The 16,130-nt window shown below is 39.4% G+C and overlaps 1 protein-coding gene across 2 annotated transcripts in view; it reads right to left on the bottom strand.

Moving 5' to 3' along the window:
* The window catches only part of ZBBX (zinc finger B-box domain containing), a 126,725-nt gene that overhangs the window by 104,361 nt on the left and 6,234 nt on the right, over nucleotides 1-16,130 (bottom strand). For both annotated transcript variants that reach the window (XM_027876075.1, XM_027876076.1), the window contains exons 3-5: nucleotides 12,869-13,001; nucleotides 4,331-4,444; nucleotides 236-329 (exon numbers count right to left, since the gene is read on the bottom strand). In XM_027876075.1, the coding sequence (XP_027731876.1) occupies nucleotides 236-329; nucleotides 4,331-4,444; nucleotides 12,869-12,936 (276 nt within the window). In that variant the 5' untranslated portion in view covers nucleotides 12,937-13,001. The remainder of the gene's footprint in view (nucleotides 1-235; nucleotides 330-4,330; nucleotides 4,445-12,868; nucleotides 13,002-16,130) is intronic.

The raw sequence follows: 16,130 nt of genomic DNA, 5'->3' as shown, positions 1-16,130 counted from the left end.
CTAGATAAAATGAAAAACCATCAACTCTTACCTGACAGATATAAGTCCTATTTAAAGAGAAAAAGGTGTACATTGAGATAAAAGAGGGGCAATTCGAGATCTAACAATGTACAACATCATACTATTATTTCAAAAACATTCAGTTCTCAACTCTGTGAATGAATACAAGCTACCAGAACAAGTCAGAATCATATTGCCTAGCAAAATGACCAAAAAGCAAATAAAATATTCTTACCTTAACAACATTTTCTTTATTTTGTGACATCACCTGTGACTGATTACCCAATTTGCCCGGCTGTCCAGATTTCCAGTGATAGCCACTTGACCTTCTGTATACACAAAGAACAACAAAAATGTAATTAATATAGATAGAAATATATTTCTCTTGCTGATGAAAATAAATACATATTTCCCTTCTCCAGGAAATGGAAATCTAGTTTAGGGCCTGGAATAGACTCACAAAATGAAAATGATTAATGATATATCTCTAAAGTTATTATATCCTCCATAATTCTGAAAATATAACCCCTTCAATAATGGTCATCTTAAAAAGTATAAATGACAAGCAAAATACAGATTAGAATTTTAATTGTGAAACATTTTACCACCTCGTGGACACTCTGTCTTATAGAAAACGCTGAGGATCATCATTGAGTTTCCCAAACTTACTGACCAGGATCCAAAATTTTAAATATTCTGGGAAGCAAATTTTTTTTTAAAAATACACAACATTTCAGCATGAAAAGGCAGCACAGGTTTCCAGGAAGGCATCACTATGTCAATTTTTAGGAACATCTGAAGAATGTTCCAAGCAGAGAACCCAACAACTCTCCTGAGGATGGATTGCAGATTTTTTGATCCAAACCAATGATGACCAAAAGCTTTCAACTGAATATTCAGATGTACTTAAAATAACTGATGAACAGCAAATAACTAGGTTCCTTATCCAATCAAATAAATCTTTATTAAACAGCTCATATGTGAAGAGTACCTCCCTAGGGGCTGGGAAATCAATCAAGTTTAGACAGGCTCTGGCCTTAACCCACATGGAGCTAACAGTCTAATACTGGATATGACACCTACTCTGATAATGATAGTACAAAAGGATACCTAATGGCATCATTAAATAGACCCCACAAAGTTTCTTGGGGGAGGTAGCATTTGAGGTCAGGTAGCAATTTAACAAGCAAAGAAAAAAGGGGTAGGCCTTATAGTGCCTAGGATCCAGGAACTTTAAAATAATAATAATAATAATATGTTCATGATTGTATTTGAAGATAATTGGTTTCTCTTGTAATACTATATATTTTATTTTATGCATTTAAAAACATTATTCTGAAAAGTGGCCAATTGGCTTCACCAGACTGGCAAAGGGGTCTATGGTACAAAAAATAAAGATCCCTTTCTAGAGAGACAAAAGAACATCATGGCACAAGAAATTGCTGGGCATCTTCAGTAAAGAGAGAGTAGCTCAAAGTGGCTGAATCATAGACGAGATGGAGGAGCTAAGGACATTAAAAAAAGATCATCATCCAAGATCATGGATGCCAAACAAGGAGGTCTGAAGTTAGCTCTTCAAGTAATCGGGAGCCACTGAAGTTCGGGGAACAGAGACATGATATAAACAGATGCAAGTGAGGTAAATTCGCATACATTGATATGAAGGACAGACTGGAGCGGGAAGAGAATGGAGCTGAAAACCCTTGTTAGGAGACTGCTGACAATAATCCAGAGATAGCAACAAGGTCCTATACTAAGGAAGTGCCAGCAGGAACAGAGGAAATGCTATAAGACTACTACAGAGAGATACTACGGAGACAAAATTGACAGAACTTTGTGATGGATAAGCCGCAAGAGGTGAGAAGATGAAAGAAGGAATTGTCCAAGACCTGGAACTCAATTCAAATGGTAGTGCCACTGAGACAAACACTGAATCCTAGTTTAGGAGGCAAAAGGAAACACGTTTATTAAGTACCTACTGTGTGCCAAGAACTGTCCTGAACACTTCATAAATATTTCATTTGTCCTCTCAACACTACAAAGTTTCGAGGAGCTATTTTTATGCCTATTTTACAGTTGATAAACTGAGATCAACAGTGCTAAAGTGACTTGTTCAGGATCACATAGCTAGTAAGTGTCTGAAGATGGATTTGAATTCAGGTCACCTGGAGGGTCTGGCAGCGGGAAAGAGAGAGAGGGGATATCCAGAATTGAGCCAGAAAAACCAGCACCCCAGAAGTAGCCAATGACAGGAAGAAGAGAAGGTCAGACTAAGCTATGGTAGAAAAGGGAGAGATTGAAGATTTCCACTGGCCTTTTGGGGCATGTAGGAGGCACCATGGTGCACAGAGTGCTAGGCCTGGAGTCAGGAAGACTCATCTTCCCGAGTTCAAATCTGGCCTCAGACACTTCCAAACACTAAACACTGTTTACCTCAGTTCCTCATCTGTAAAGTGAGCCTGAGAAGGAAATGGCAAACCACTCCAGTATCTCTGCCAAGAAAACTCCAAATGGGTTCATGAAGAGTTGGATACAACTAAAACAAATAAATACCACCATCTTGACTTTAGGCCCAGAGCATTATTCACTGCACCACCTAGCTTTCTATATGTCGATTTTGGTTTAGGCACAGGGTAGGAAATCCAATTCATGTTCTGTGAAGTTTGGATTCAATCAAAGGTTGCACTTGAGGACCTAGAGAGCCACATGTGGCCTCGAGGCTGCAGGTTCCCCCCCCCCGGCTTAGGACATCATGAAATTATGTCAGTGCGACATTCAGTTATCCCACAGGCATTTGGTAACAGAAGTTCACAGCTCAAAAGAGAAGTCAAGGATAGGGATGTGTCTAAGGGGAGTTGTCTGTGTAAAGAACATAAATGAATGAGATTATTAAGAAGAGGGTGAAGAAAGAAAAGGGCCAAGGTTAGGCTACTCTTGGGTTAATCTTAGATCTAGCATGGGAAGCCAGTGATGAGGGAGAAGCCATTGGAACAGTACAAGGAAAATTCCAAGTATATTGTCTCTGAAACTAAGAGAGAAGGAAGGAAACAGATGAGGAAGATGTATCTAAGGGATAATTATGCCAGTTCGTTGGAGGATAACCACTGACAAAAATCCACCTGTTCTGGCCAAGAAGGAGACTACTGGTGGTCGACCTTATGAGAACAGTTTCAGTAAAGTAGTGAGGAAAGAAGACAGCTGCACACATTGCAAGGGATACGGACAGAGGAGGAGATGATGTCTCCCTTATTAGAATGTTAACTCATTACAAGGAGGGATTATTTTATTGTTGTATTTTCATCCCCAGTACCTTGTGCATAGTAGGCACTTGATACTTGTGATTCCTTGACAAAGTAGAGGCATAAGTCTATAGATAACTTCTCACAGAGGCTCTGCAGTAAAGGTAATATAGAGATGGGCCATGGCTGGACTGCAAGGAAAGATCAAGGGAAAGCCCTTTGAGGATTAACAGACCTGCAGTCATATGGAGAGACTGCAAATGCATGAGAGATGGGCTGACTGCTTGAGCTAGGCCATGGCCTAGGCAGGTGGATCCTTCCTCAGACACTGGAAGGAGGGCTGAGGGGTTTGGGGGGGGTTAAGGAAACAACCGAGGAAGCTCTTGTCGGATGGCCTCCAAATTCCAAGCGAATCCATCTGTTCAACTACTCAAAGTATAAATGAGCAGATGTGGTCAGGGACGTCCCCCTCCCCCATCCAATCCCGACGACTCAGGCATAACCAGGCGCTAGAGTACTCAAGTAGATGCTGACTGCCCCCGCCCCAACCTGACCTCCCTTGGAGGTCACCCAGGGTTCTGACTCCTCCCTTACCCTTTACCCCACTACACTCCTTCCAAGTCATTGGAGGCAAGGGATCAGCTACACTGCCATTGTCACCAAGGAAGGCCTTGCCACCTGACCATTGACTGCCTGCCAAACAGGCCTATCCAGGGCCATAAAACTAAACTGGCTTTCCTGTTCCGTCTCCTCCATTAGAATGGAAGCTCCCTGAAAACGAGGGCTGTCTTCCTTTTCTCTGTACATCCTCGGGGGTTAGCACAGTGGCTGGCACCCCAAAAGGGTTTAATAAATGCTTTTCTATTCTGTTCTTTTGAAGAAAGAGATGGAAAAGTCACTGTGAACAAATGTGATACAGAATTGATAAGATAACAAAAAGAAATAAGATCAAGTCTTTATTCTTCAGCATGTTCAGGGAACAGAGTTCACCAGATTACCAGAAATTCCCCATTTTCCTAAGGAAAACATTTTGCTAGAGTGACATTAATCTATAAAAGAATTATTGAGAGAATTCCAGAAATGTCACCTACTCTCTTTCTTCTTTCTCCCGGCTCATGCTTGATTGTAATTGTTGGAGTTTCTTCTCCATCTCTTGGGTTTCCAGCTCTAATTGGACTTTCTCCACCCTCAATTCTTGTACATTCCTAAAGAAACAGGATTGAAATGTATGGCGGTGACTTGCCTTGTAAAAAAAAGTACTGCAGATGTTAACAACAGGGGAGAAAAATAGTGAAATAGAACACTATTAGCTTGTATTTTAATTTTTTTTTCCTTTAAACTAATTTTGGGAGTAAGTAGGAAATTTCAAGGTAGTACAATGGCTGTACTTTCACTTTCCTTAAAAAATGTTCCCTAAGGTACCATTCAATCTTTGGGGTGCTGACTCTATTAATATTTCCTTTATATGCCGTGCTTATTTAAATCTTAAACTTCGTTGTTGCTACTACTCAGCTAAAATTGGAATCTGTAAATCATTTTCTTTTATACATGAATTGTGCCCAAGAAACTCACATACACTAGGAAAATAATGTGAAAGAATTAAATCTAAAATTATTTGACAGATTCAAATGCCTTTCCTCCAACAAGTTTTTATAATTATAATGGCTTTTAATCACAATTTTTGTCATCATTTCAAATAATTCTTCAATGCAGGCAATATTCATAATGCAGACAATATCTGAATAATGCCAGTCGATGAAATCTTAATTTAGTTGTTAAAAATATTAGTAGTTTCTACGTGAAGTTCATATACACATGTGTATATGCATAAATTAACACATACACACATATCCAGAAAAATAACAAAATATATCATGTATAAGACCAAAATCAGTTTAATTATTTCACTACCATAACTTATAATGACTAAAAACACAAGAGCAAAAATTCTCAAATTCGGCTTTATTTTACCCTTCTATTTAAAATGCATTTGTTTGTTTAATTTTAACACAGAGCTTGATCAAGATGTCAGTTCTAGATAGGGTAGAAGAACTATGGGAAATCTTTCAAGACTTGGGAGAAACGCAAATGTTAAACCTGACTCCCTTCTGTGAAATGCCAAGCAAAGGAAACTAAATACCCTTTGATTCATGCCTATTAATATTATCTGTTGCAGACTGAGTGGACCATCTTACTTAAAGTTAGTAAGTCCTTAGTCTAGAAAATAGAAATATAAATGAAACCACAATTGATAATTTTGCTCATTTTTCTTCCTTGCTACTATGTAAGTCATCATTTCATCTTCAGACATGATTCAAAAGTGGAGGTATATGCAAACAGTCACACTTCATACTCAAACAGACCTAAGATCTTATTGATGATTCAACCCATCAAATCTGCTTCATAACAAGCTATAAATAAAAACAGCCCACAAGCCTTCCCACCATTGACACTATCGGCATTTCTCTCTTCTCTATAAATCTGCCTATTCCTTCTATTCTTCTGTGTTTACCTACTGCTCCTCACCCCCAGAACGGAACTGACTAATTCAGCAGTGTGGTGTACTGGAAGTGAGATCAGCTCAGAGCTGGATCACAGGTTAATATTCTGCCTCCAATTCACTAACTATGTAAATATGAGAAAGTAATTTAACTATAGTGATCCTAATTCATCTATTCAATGGGCATACTAAGGTCTCTAACATGTTCCTCAAAGGGTTCTAGAGATAATCCAATTAATGCATATGACATTTCTGTAAATTGTAAAGCAACACAAATGTCTGCTATTATTTTAAGTGGTAGTTGGCAAATTGGTAATGATAACAAATTTCTCAAAAGAGCAAAAAGTATCCAGTGGGGTACAGATTACCAGCTGTAGCTCTTAAGAGTTCTGGGGCTTGTAAAGCCTAATGTTAGCTCTCTCACAAAAATACTCGACAATCAATAAGTCTAGTTTTTCAGCAAACAGTGGCAACCAGACAGGTGGATTGAAAATGAGTTGTGTCACACATACATACACACTTTTGTGTACGTAACTACATGTATTTATCACATGTGGATATACACATATACATATTTGTGACTATGCATATTTTTCATATACTGATACATACATATTTGTGACTCTGTATATCCCATTCATGTGTGTGTTGCTTACATCATAGGAAAACAGAGTTAGAGCTACAATACACCCTAGAAATCGTCTGTTGAACACAGTTACTTGCCTAAGGTAATAGAGGGACTATGTGTGTACGATGTATGCATAAATGTAATATGGCTTATGTATATATGTGTAAAGATATGTATGCACATGCATATAATATATATATATATATGCATATGTATGCAAGTGCATATAAAATATGCATATACATGCACAGGTAGAGGGAGTTTCCACATTGCTAAGACTATAATTCCATGGAAATAAGTAACGGAGATGTATGTGTGCATGTGTATTGGTGTGTAAATACCAGTGTGACTTTTGGTAAGTCACTTAAAGTCTCTCAGCAACAGTTTTCTCATCAGTAGCACTGCAAGGTAGAGATGAGGATCTCCAAGATGTCTTCCAGGGGCAGCTAAGTGGCTCAGTGGATAAAGCACCAAGCCTGAAATCAGGAAGACGTGAGTTCAAATCTGGCCTAAGACACCTCCTGGCTGTGTGACCCGGGCAAATCACTTAACCTCTGTCTTAATCCACAAGAGAAGGAAATGGCAAACCACTCCAGTATCTATGCCAGGAAAACCCCTTGGACTGAATGGTCCACAGGGTCACAAAGAGTCCAACAAGACTGAACAAATGAATAAGATCTCTTCCAGAGAGCTTCCAGAGTTTAGCAACAGAATCATCATCTCAACAACGCAGACTCCCTCCACCACTGCAGACAGGAAACCATCCACCTATCCTCATTCTAAGAGATGTATCCACGTCTACCCAGAAGTCCTCTGTTAAGGACCTCCCCACTATGCTTGCTGTGGTTCCTCTTGTGCCTACCTGGATCCTTTACTCTCTGCTCCTACCAATTGTGGATGTGGCTAAAGCCCCACTCTGGGGCTACTCCCCCAACTCCTACTCTCCTTGGCAGGTCAGGTCCCCAGAGCAGGACTGACTACTACTACCACAGGACTCTATAAGTAATCCAGAAGGACCAGACCTCAGTTTCTATTGCTTACGTACTTACTGCCAGACTTAACTAACGACTACGATAGTATAACCAGAATGGTAATTAGAAAAACATGACCTCCAAAAGTCAAGCACACACTCACACAAATATATGCCGGTCTCACGGGAACAGTGGAAACAGAGCACAGAGGTAGTGAGACACACTGCCCATGGAGAGGAGTCATAGGTCAACAAACTAGAGGACCAGACAACTTTCTCCAGGTGCCACAAACACTCAAAAAACCTCCAACAAAGGAATTAGGCATCAGAGGCAGAGCAATTATAGCTGTCAACATGGGACAGGAAAGAAGCCCAACAAGGTAAGAGCCTTAGGAATGTACAGTAGAGGAGCCAAGATGGCGGAGGGAAAGCAGTAACTGTCTTGAGCTCTCTCCCAAAGCCCTCCAAATACCTAAAAAAAATGGCTCTAAACAAATTCTAAAGCAGCAGAACCCACAAAAAGACAGAGTGAAACAAATTTCCAGCCAAAGACAGCCTGGATGGTGGATCGGAAAGGTAGATCATGCCGGGCGGGGAGAGAAGCACAGTGTGGCGTGGGCGCGCAGGCCGCAGAGACTCTGGAGCAGGCCTCAGAGGACTGAATCACGGGCAGCTGTGACAGTTTCCAGACTTCTCAACCCCCGAATGCCAAAGACAACTTAGAAGGTCAGTGGGAAAAGTCTGTGACGGCAGTGAGAGAGGAGCTAGGTCTCAGCCACAAGTCTCGAGCACAGCCCAGGGCCACGGCTGTTTCCTGAGCTTCCAGCCCACGAACTGAGTGGCTGATTAGAGGGGGATTGCAGGGATCTCTTTGCCAGCGCTGAGGCAGGAATCTCTTGCTTTACTGGTGCTTGGATCTGGGTCACAGTTCTGAGGGGAGGTCCTGGGGTGAGGAGGAACGCTGGTGCGGTAGAGCTTGTTGTGGTGGTAGAGAGAAAACACCTCACCCCTTACCTTATCATACCACCTTGGAAGAACTGAAAATTTATAGGTCACTAGAAGTACCACTGAAAACAAGCCCCAAAGCTTGGGACAGTATACTTTTCACATTGGAAGCAGACTTTCACCTTAACAAAGAGTTTAAAACTCAAGTAATTGGCCGGGATCATGAGTAAGCAGTGTAAAAAGAGTCAGACTATATTATCTTACTTTGGTGACAAAGAAGATCAAAACATACAACCAGAAGAAGACAACAAGTCAAAGCTCCTACATCCAAAACCTCCAAGAAAAATATAATCAGTCCCAGGCCTTGGAAGAGCTCAAAAGGGATTTTGAAAAGCAAGTAAGAGAAGTAGAAGAAAAACTGAGAGTGATGTAAGAAAATCATGAAAAACAACTCAACAGCTTGCTGAAGGAGACCCAAAAAAATACTGAAGAAAATAACACCTTAAAAAATAGCCTAACCCAAATGGCAAAAGAGGTCCAAAAAACCAATGAGGAGAAGAATGCCCTAAAAAGCAAAATTGGCCAAATGGAAAAGGAAGGCCAAAAGATTACTGAAGAAAATACTTCCTTCAAAATTAGAATAGAGCAATTGGAAGCTAGTGACTTTATGAGATACCAAGACACTGTAAAACAAATCCAAAAGAATGAAAAATTAGAAAACAATGTCAAATATCTCATTGGAAAAACAACTGACCCAGAAAATAGATCCAGGAGAGAGAATTTAAAAATTATTGGACTATTCGAAAGCCATGATCAAAAAAAGAGCCTAGACAACATCTTTCAAGAAATTATCCAGGAAAACTGTCCTGATATTCTAGAACCAGAGGGCAAAATAGAAATGGAAAGAATCCACCAATCTCCTCCTGAAAGAGATCCCCAAAGGAAAACTCCTAGGAATATTGTAGCCAAATGCCAGAGTTCCCAGGTCAAGGAGAAAATATTACAAGCAGCCAGAAAGAAACAATTCAAGTATTGTGGAAACACAATTGGGATAATACAAGATTTAGCAGCTTCTACATTAAGGGACTGCAGGGCATGGAATATAATATTCTGGAGGGCAAAGGAGATAGGATTACAACCAAGAATCACCTACCCAGCAAAACTGAGTATAATCCTGCAGGGGAAAAGATGGTCATTCAGTGAAATAGAGGACTTTCAAACATTCTTGATGAAAAGACCAGAGTTGAATAGAAAATTTGATTTTCAAATACAAGACTCAAGTGGAACATGAAGAGGTAAACAGGAAAGAGAAAATCATAAGAGACGTATTAAGGTTGAACTGTTTACATTCCTGCATAGAAAGATGATATTTGTAACTCATGAGACCTTTGTCAGTATTAGGGTAGTTGGAGAGGAAAAAATTATATGTATATATATATAGATATAGATATAGATAGATAGACAGAGGGTACAGGGTGAGTTGAAAATGAAGGGATCATATCTGGAGAATAAAATTAAGGGGTGAGAGAGGAATATACTAGGAGAATGAGAAAGGGAGAGGTGGAACGGGGTAAATTATAGCACAAAAAAAAACCAGAAAAGAAAAGGCTCTTACAGTGAAGGGGAAAAGGGGTAAAATGAGAGGGAATGAGTGAATCTTATTCTTATAGGATTTGACCTAAGGAGGGAATAACATACACACTCAGTCAGGTATGGAAATCTGTCTTACCCTACAGGAAAATGGGGGGGAGGGGACAAGAGAGTAGGGGGATGATAGAAAGGAAGGCAGATTGGGAAAGGGAGTAATCAGAAGCAAATACTTCTGAGGAGGGACAGGGTAAAAAGAAAGAATAGAATAAATGGGGGGGCAGGATAGGATTAAGGGAAATAGAGTTAGTTTTTCACAGCATGTCTACTATGGAAGAGTTTTGCATAACTGCACAAGTATAGCCTATATTGAGCTGCTTGACTTTTCAATGAGGGTGGGTGGGGAGGGAGGAAGGGAGAAAATTTGGAACCCAAAGTTTTAAAAACACATGTTTGAAAAAAATGTTTTCACATGCAGCTAGGAAATAAGAAATATAGGAAATGGGGTATGGAAATCCATCATGCCCTATAGGAAAATTGAAGGGGAAGGGGATAAGAGAAGGGGGGGAGAGATAGAAGGGAAGGCAGACTAGGAGAAGGGGTATTTAGAATTCATGCCATCTTGGGGTGGGGGGAGGGGCGAGATAGGGTGAAAATTTGGAACTCAAAATCTTGTGGAAGTAAATGTTGAAAACAAAAAAATAAATAAAAATTACCATAAAAAAGGAAATGAAAGATGAACAACAACAAAAATAACAATAACAATTATAGTCAGGATCTTACAAATATCGTCTCATTTCTTCACAACAATCCTGGGAGGCAGGTGTTATTATTATTTCTAGTTTAAAAAAAAAGTTAAGTGGACTGGATTTGAATTTCTCATATTTTGTACTACTTGAGTTCAAAAGGCTGCTTCAGAAAAATCTTCAAAAGATGAAAGAAATTATGGCTTTATTCTTCTCTTCCTACGCAAAAATAGAATGATTTTGATTTTTTTGGAAAATAGGACGTCTGAGAAGAAGATGCTGCACATAACAGGAAAGTATAAATTGAATGAAACTTAGAAGAAAACTAAGTTATTGCTTGTCATACTTTGCTCTCCACAAAACATATTTCATACCATGTAAATTAAATTTATTTAGTAAAGTGTATGCTAAATTGAAAAAAAAAAGGAATGTAAAGTAGAGAATGTTCATCCCTAGAGTTTACTCCATAGCCTTTCTCCATCACCCTCCATTCTCCAGCAGGACCCACAAACTGACCTGCAACATGGTGTTCTGGCACCCACTCAGAATTGGCCATGTTGTAACAGTTTCTGCTGGTACAAACCACCCAGTATTCTGTTGGAAAAGCAGTGAACCTCAACTGTGCCCAGCCACAGGCTGAGGAGAAGGAGGCACGGGGCACCGGGGTTGGTGGGGGGGTGGTATAATATGCCTGGGGTAGCCCCTAAGTTAAGGAATCCAGGATGTCTGTGAGTGTGTGTCTGTGTATGTGTCTATATGTCTGTGTGTCTGTGTCTGTGTGTCTTTGTGTGTATATCTGTGTGTGTGTGTGTCTGTGTGTGTGTGTGTGTCTGTGTGTCTGTGTGTCTCTGTGTATGTGGTGGTATTGCTGATACAAAGAGTATGCATAGTTTAGGAACTTTTTGAGTATAATAACTATTTTTCTCCAGAATGGCTTTACCAATTTATAGCTCCCCTAATAGCACATTAATGTGAATGTTTTTCCCACATCTCTTCCCCTTCGAATAACAAACTATAAAGGTATGAATTGACTAATCTATCAGTCTAGAGGGACCACTAAATGCCTCAAAGTCTCACTAGGGCTACTGATCTAGGGCAGTCTACTCCTAATTCTTCTGGCCTCAGACACTCACTAACTATGTGACCCTGGGCAAGTCACTTAACCTCTATTTACCTTAATCCACTAGAAAAGGAAATGGCAAACCACTCTGGTATCTTTGCTACAGAGATCCCATCCAGGGTCACAACGAGTCAGATATAACCAAACAACTGAACGACAATAACAACATTAGTCCTAATTCAGGCTATATAATAATGTAAGGAATCTTGAAGAGATGGGATATTTGGAGGGAGAGACCTTTGATGGCTTAAAACTATTTTAGGAGAATCTCAGAGCGTAAGAGTATTTAGTCTGGATCACCAGATTTAAATGGAAATTGGAAACACCAGAAGACTTTGGAAATGTAGAGCCTTAGCACAGTCAACTTCCCAGACAGCTTATTCCTGAGGGCCTCCCTCCAACCTAGGCTCATTCAGGATACAGCTTCCTGCTACTGGGATGGATGATGATGGCATTAGTTACCTCCTACAACTTCTTTGAAACTCATCTGATATAATAGTAAGAGCCCATATCTGTATTTTATACAAACAATTCCCTTAGAACAATCTGTTGACATAGGTACTAGAAGGATTACTATTCCCATTTCACAGATCAGGAAATCAAACCTCAGAGAGGTGAAATAATCTGCCCACTGTCAAACCACTAGTAAGTGTCAGGACTGAGGCTTGAACTTGAGTCTTCTAACTATATGCTAAATGGTCCTTCCACTATAACACACAGCTTAGCGGTCTCCCTAAATCTCTATTTCTCTCTAAAGTAATTTTTACAATATGAATGAGAAAGCATTATTGAGAGTCATAAAAACCATCATGGTGGCTTTGTCTCATCTCTAAGCTGAAATTACTGGCTAAGAATTCTTGTCCATAACCAACTTTCTCCTTCAGTTATTTTAGTGCCCAAACACCCTGCTAGTTTTCTTGACTACAGACAAATTAGGTATGAAATATTCATATTTATATCTTGAAATACTTGGATAGAAAGTGAAGGATGAGAAAAATGGAATTATGGATGTATAACATTTGAGTTACACTATACATTTAAATTTGAAAGCTATATTTAAACACTTTTAAATTCTGACATCTACAAACTTTCATAATTATTTCAATTACAGTTAATGGAACATATGTACTTACTTGGGTTTTAGTTTTACAGAGTTTCCAGTTTTTCCCCATGGAAGAACTATAAAATCATTGGTGTTCATGATTTATGATGTAATAATATCCTCTCCAAAGTATCTGATTCATGAACTCTTTTATGCCATATAACCTGGTCATCAAATGGAATAAATGTTTTAGCCAAAAAAAGATAAAATGCAAGTCAAAACTACACATAAGTAATGAGAAATCTAAAAACAAAACAAAAACATTCATGATAACATGTTCCAACTCAAATTCCTCTGTATAACACCTGAGATCCTGTATTAGTCTGAATAATATCACTGACAAGTAGAGGGCATACCTTTAATATTAGGTTGGTTTAAAAGGAAAACGCCATTAGGTATACATTGAAAATAACAAGGGTAGCATCCCATTTTAATACAAACCACATGGTCACAGGAGTGGGCAGAGAAAATTTTGGCTTTTATATTTACACAAATGTGGTATGTAATCCATAACACTGCCAACGGTGCTGGACTGACATTATGATTTAAGATTTTCAAAATAGTCTCCCTTACAACAATACTAAAAGTAAGTCATTCAAGTACCATTTACTTGAGATATTTTAACCCATTTTACAGATAAGGAAACTGGAGCAGAAAAGCAATGACTTGCCTAATGCCTAAAAATGTTGAAGCTGAGACTAAAGCCTGAGTCCCCTGCCCCTAAGGTCAGCCTTCTTTCCGCTAGAATACACAGTCTACAATACAGAAAATTTCAAAGATCCCTGATTTGATCAGCTTAGATTCTCCTTCCAGTGACAGAAATTACATTCACTCTTCACTTTAGTAGATTGTTTGATCCATTAAGATTTCATCATCTCAGCCCTAAATCAATCAACAAACATTTATTTATTAAACACCTACTGTGTGACAGGCATGATACTAGGTAGAGGGATACAAAGACAAACATGAAAAAATCCATGCTTCAAAGACCCTTATGTTCTATCAGGGAAGAAATGTTCAAATATTAGTATATATGGGACAAAGTCATGTGAGGATAAAAAAATATAAAGACAAAGCAGTAGGTCAGTGGGCTGCAGCAATTGAGCGGGAACAGGAAGGGTGCTGGGTAGAAGGCAGTGCTTGAATAGTGTCCTGAAGAAAGAGAGGGATACAACAAGGTGGCAGGAATGAGGTAGTACACTCCAGGCATGGGGGACAGCCAGCGCAATGCACAGACCACGGGAGGTTGAATGACATTTGTTATTCATCAGGCATTTATTAAGCACTTACCATGTTTCATTGGCAAAAAATGTGATAGTTCTTTGAGGATGGTAAGGTCACATTTAGAAAATCATTTTTTTCCAATGTATTAAATGAAAAGCCTGAAACAGTTATTCTACCCATTTAACATATACTGAGGGTAATTCAGTGAGGCTCCAAGAGCCAGTCTGCTATTTCTAACATGCTCTTTGGTTACAATCATAATAGTGCTATCACTGCATTAGCAAAAAATGGATTAAGGTTGAAGGGAGGCCCTCAGGAATAAGCTGGCTGGGAAGTTGACTGTGCTAAGGCTCTACACTTCCAAAGCCTTCTGGTGTTTCCAATTTCCATTTAAATCTGGTGATCCAGACTAAATACTCTTACGCTCTGAGATTCTCCTAAAATAGTTTTAAGCCATCAAAGGTCTCTCCCTCCAAATATCCCATCTCTTCAAGATTCCTTACATTATTATATAGCCTGAATTAGGACTAATGTTGTTATTGTCGTTCAGTTGTTTGGTTATATCTGACTCGTTGTGACCCTGGATGGGATCTCTGTAGCAAAGATACCAGAGTGGTTTGCCATTTCCTTTTCTAGTGGATTAAGGTAAATAGAGGTTAAGTGACTTGCCCAGGGTCACATAGTTAGTGAGTGTCTGAGGCCAGAAGAATTAGGAGTAGACTGCCCTAGATCAGTAGCCCTAGTGAGACTTTGAGGCATTTAGTGGTCCCTCTAGACTGATAGATTAGTCAATTCATACCTTTATAGTTTGTTATTCGAAGGGGAAGAGATGTGGGAAAAACATTCACATTAATGTGCTATTAGGGGAGCTATAAATTGGTAAAAAACCAGGGGATGCAAAGAAAGGTAAAGAGTTTCTGCCTTCAGGGAGTTCCATTCTAGTAGGGTAGACAACATATAAATGATGAGATAAATATAAAGAGTAAATGGAAAGTAAATGTCAAGAACAGAGAAGTCAGTTTCTACCTTCTTACTATCTTCAACTCTCTCCTCCTACATAAATCTTCTCTCCTCTGACATAACAACCACCCTGGCACAGGCCCTCATCACCTCACACCTGAGCTCTTGCACTAGCCTGCTGACTGGTCTCCCTCCCTCAAGCCTTTCCCCTCTCCAATCCATTCTCCATTAAACCATCAAATTTATCTTCCTAAAACATAGATCTGACTGTATCACCTCCTATTCAATAAATCCCAATGTCTCTCTGTTCTGTCCAAGATCAAATATAAAATTTTCTGTTTAGCTTTTAAACTGGTCCCTTCCCAAAGCCCTCCTACCCTGATGAGACAGTGACAGTGGCCTCTTACGGGATACTTTTGACGCAACTATTTGTATCCCGTGCCTCCTCATCTCTACCTCTTCACATCTCTGGCTCCCTTCAAGTCTCAGCTAAAACCTTCCCCAGACCTCCTTAATCTTAGCGTACCCCCACATTATCCTGTCTATATTTATACATTGTTTGCCTGTTTCCTCCTCCACCTGATGATGAGTTCCTTGAGAGCAGAGACTGGTTTTTATGTTGTTAGTGGTGGCAGTGGTGATTGTATTATTTCCCTTTTTTTGTATTATGAATGCTTAGCACAGTGCCTAGTATATAGTAAATACTTAATAAATGTTAGCTGTTTGTCTGATGGACTAGGGAAGCCAGGAGATAGAACTCAGAAGGGATGACTTCCAAGCATAGGTAACAGCCAGTGAAATGCATAGTCCGAAGACTGAGGGTCTTATGACAGCAGTAGCAAGGAAGTCAATGTCACTATATAGCGGGGTATGTAGAAGGGAGGAAGGTGAATAAACCAGAAAGGTAAGAAGGGACAAGGTTATAAAGGGTTTCAAAAACCAAACTCAGGATTTTATATTTGATACTGGAGGTAACCAGAAGGCACTGGAGTTTATTGACATGGAGTAGAAGTAGGGATTGTGAATAAGTCTGTATTCTATTATGGGCTCCACCAATGAGATGAAAGAAAGAAAGAAAGAAAGAAAGAAAGAAAGAAAGAAAGAAAGAA

Source organism: Vombatus ursinus, unplaced genomic scaffold, assembly GCF_900497805.2.
Source record: "Vombatus ursinus unplaced genomic scaffold, bare-nosed wombat genome assembly UNPS02014810.1, whole genome shotgun sequence".
NCBI lineage: Eukaryota > Metazoa > Chordata > Mammalia > Diprotodontia > Vombatidae > Vombatus > Vombatus ursinus.
This window is presented reverse-complemented; position numbering and strand designations above follow the sequence as displayed.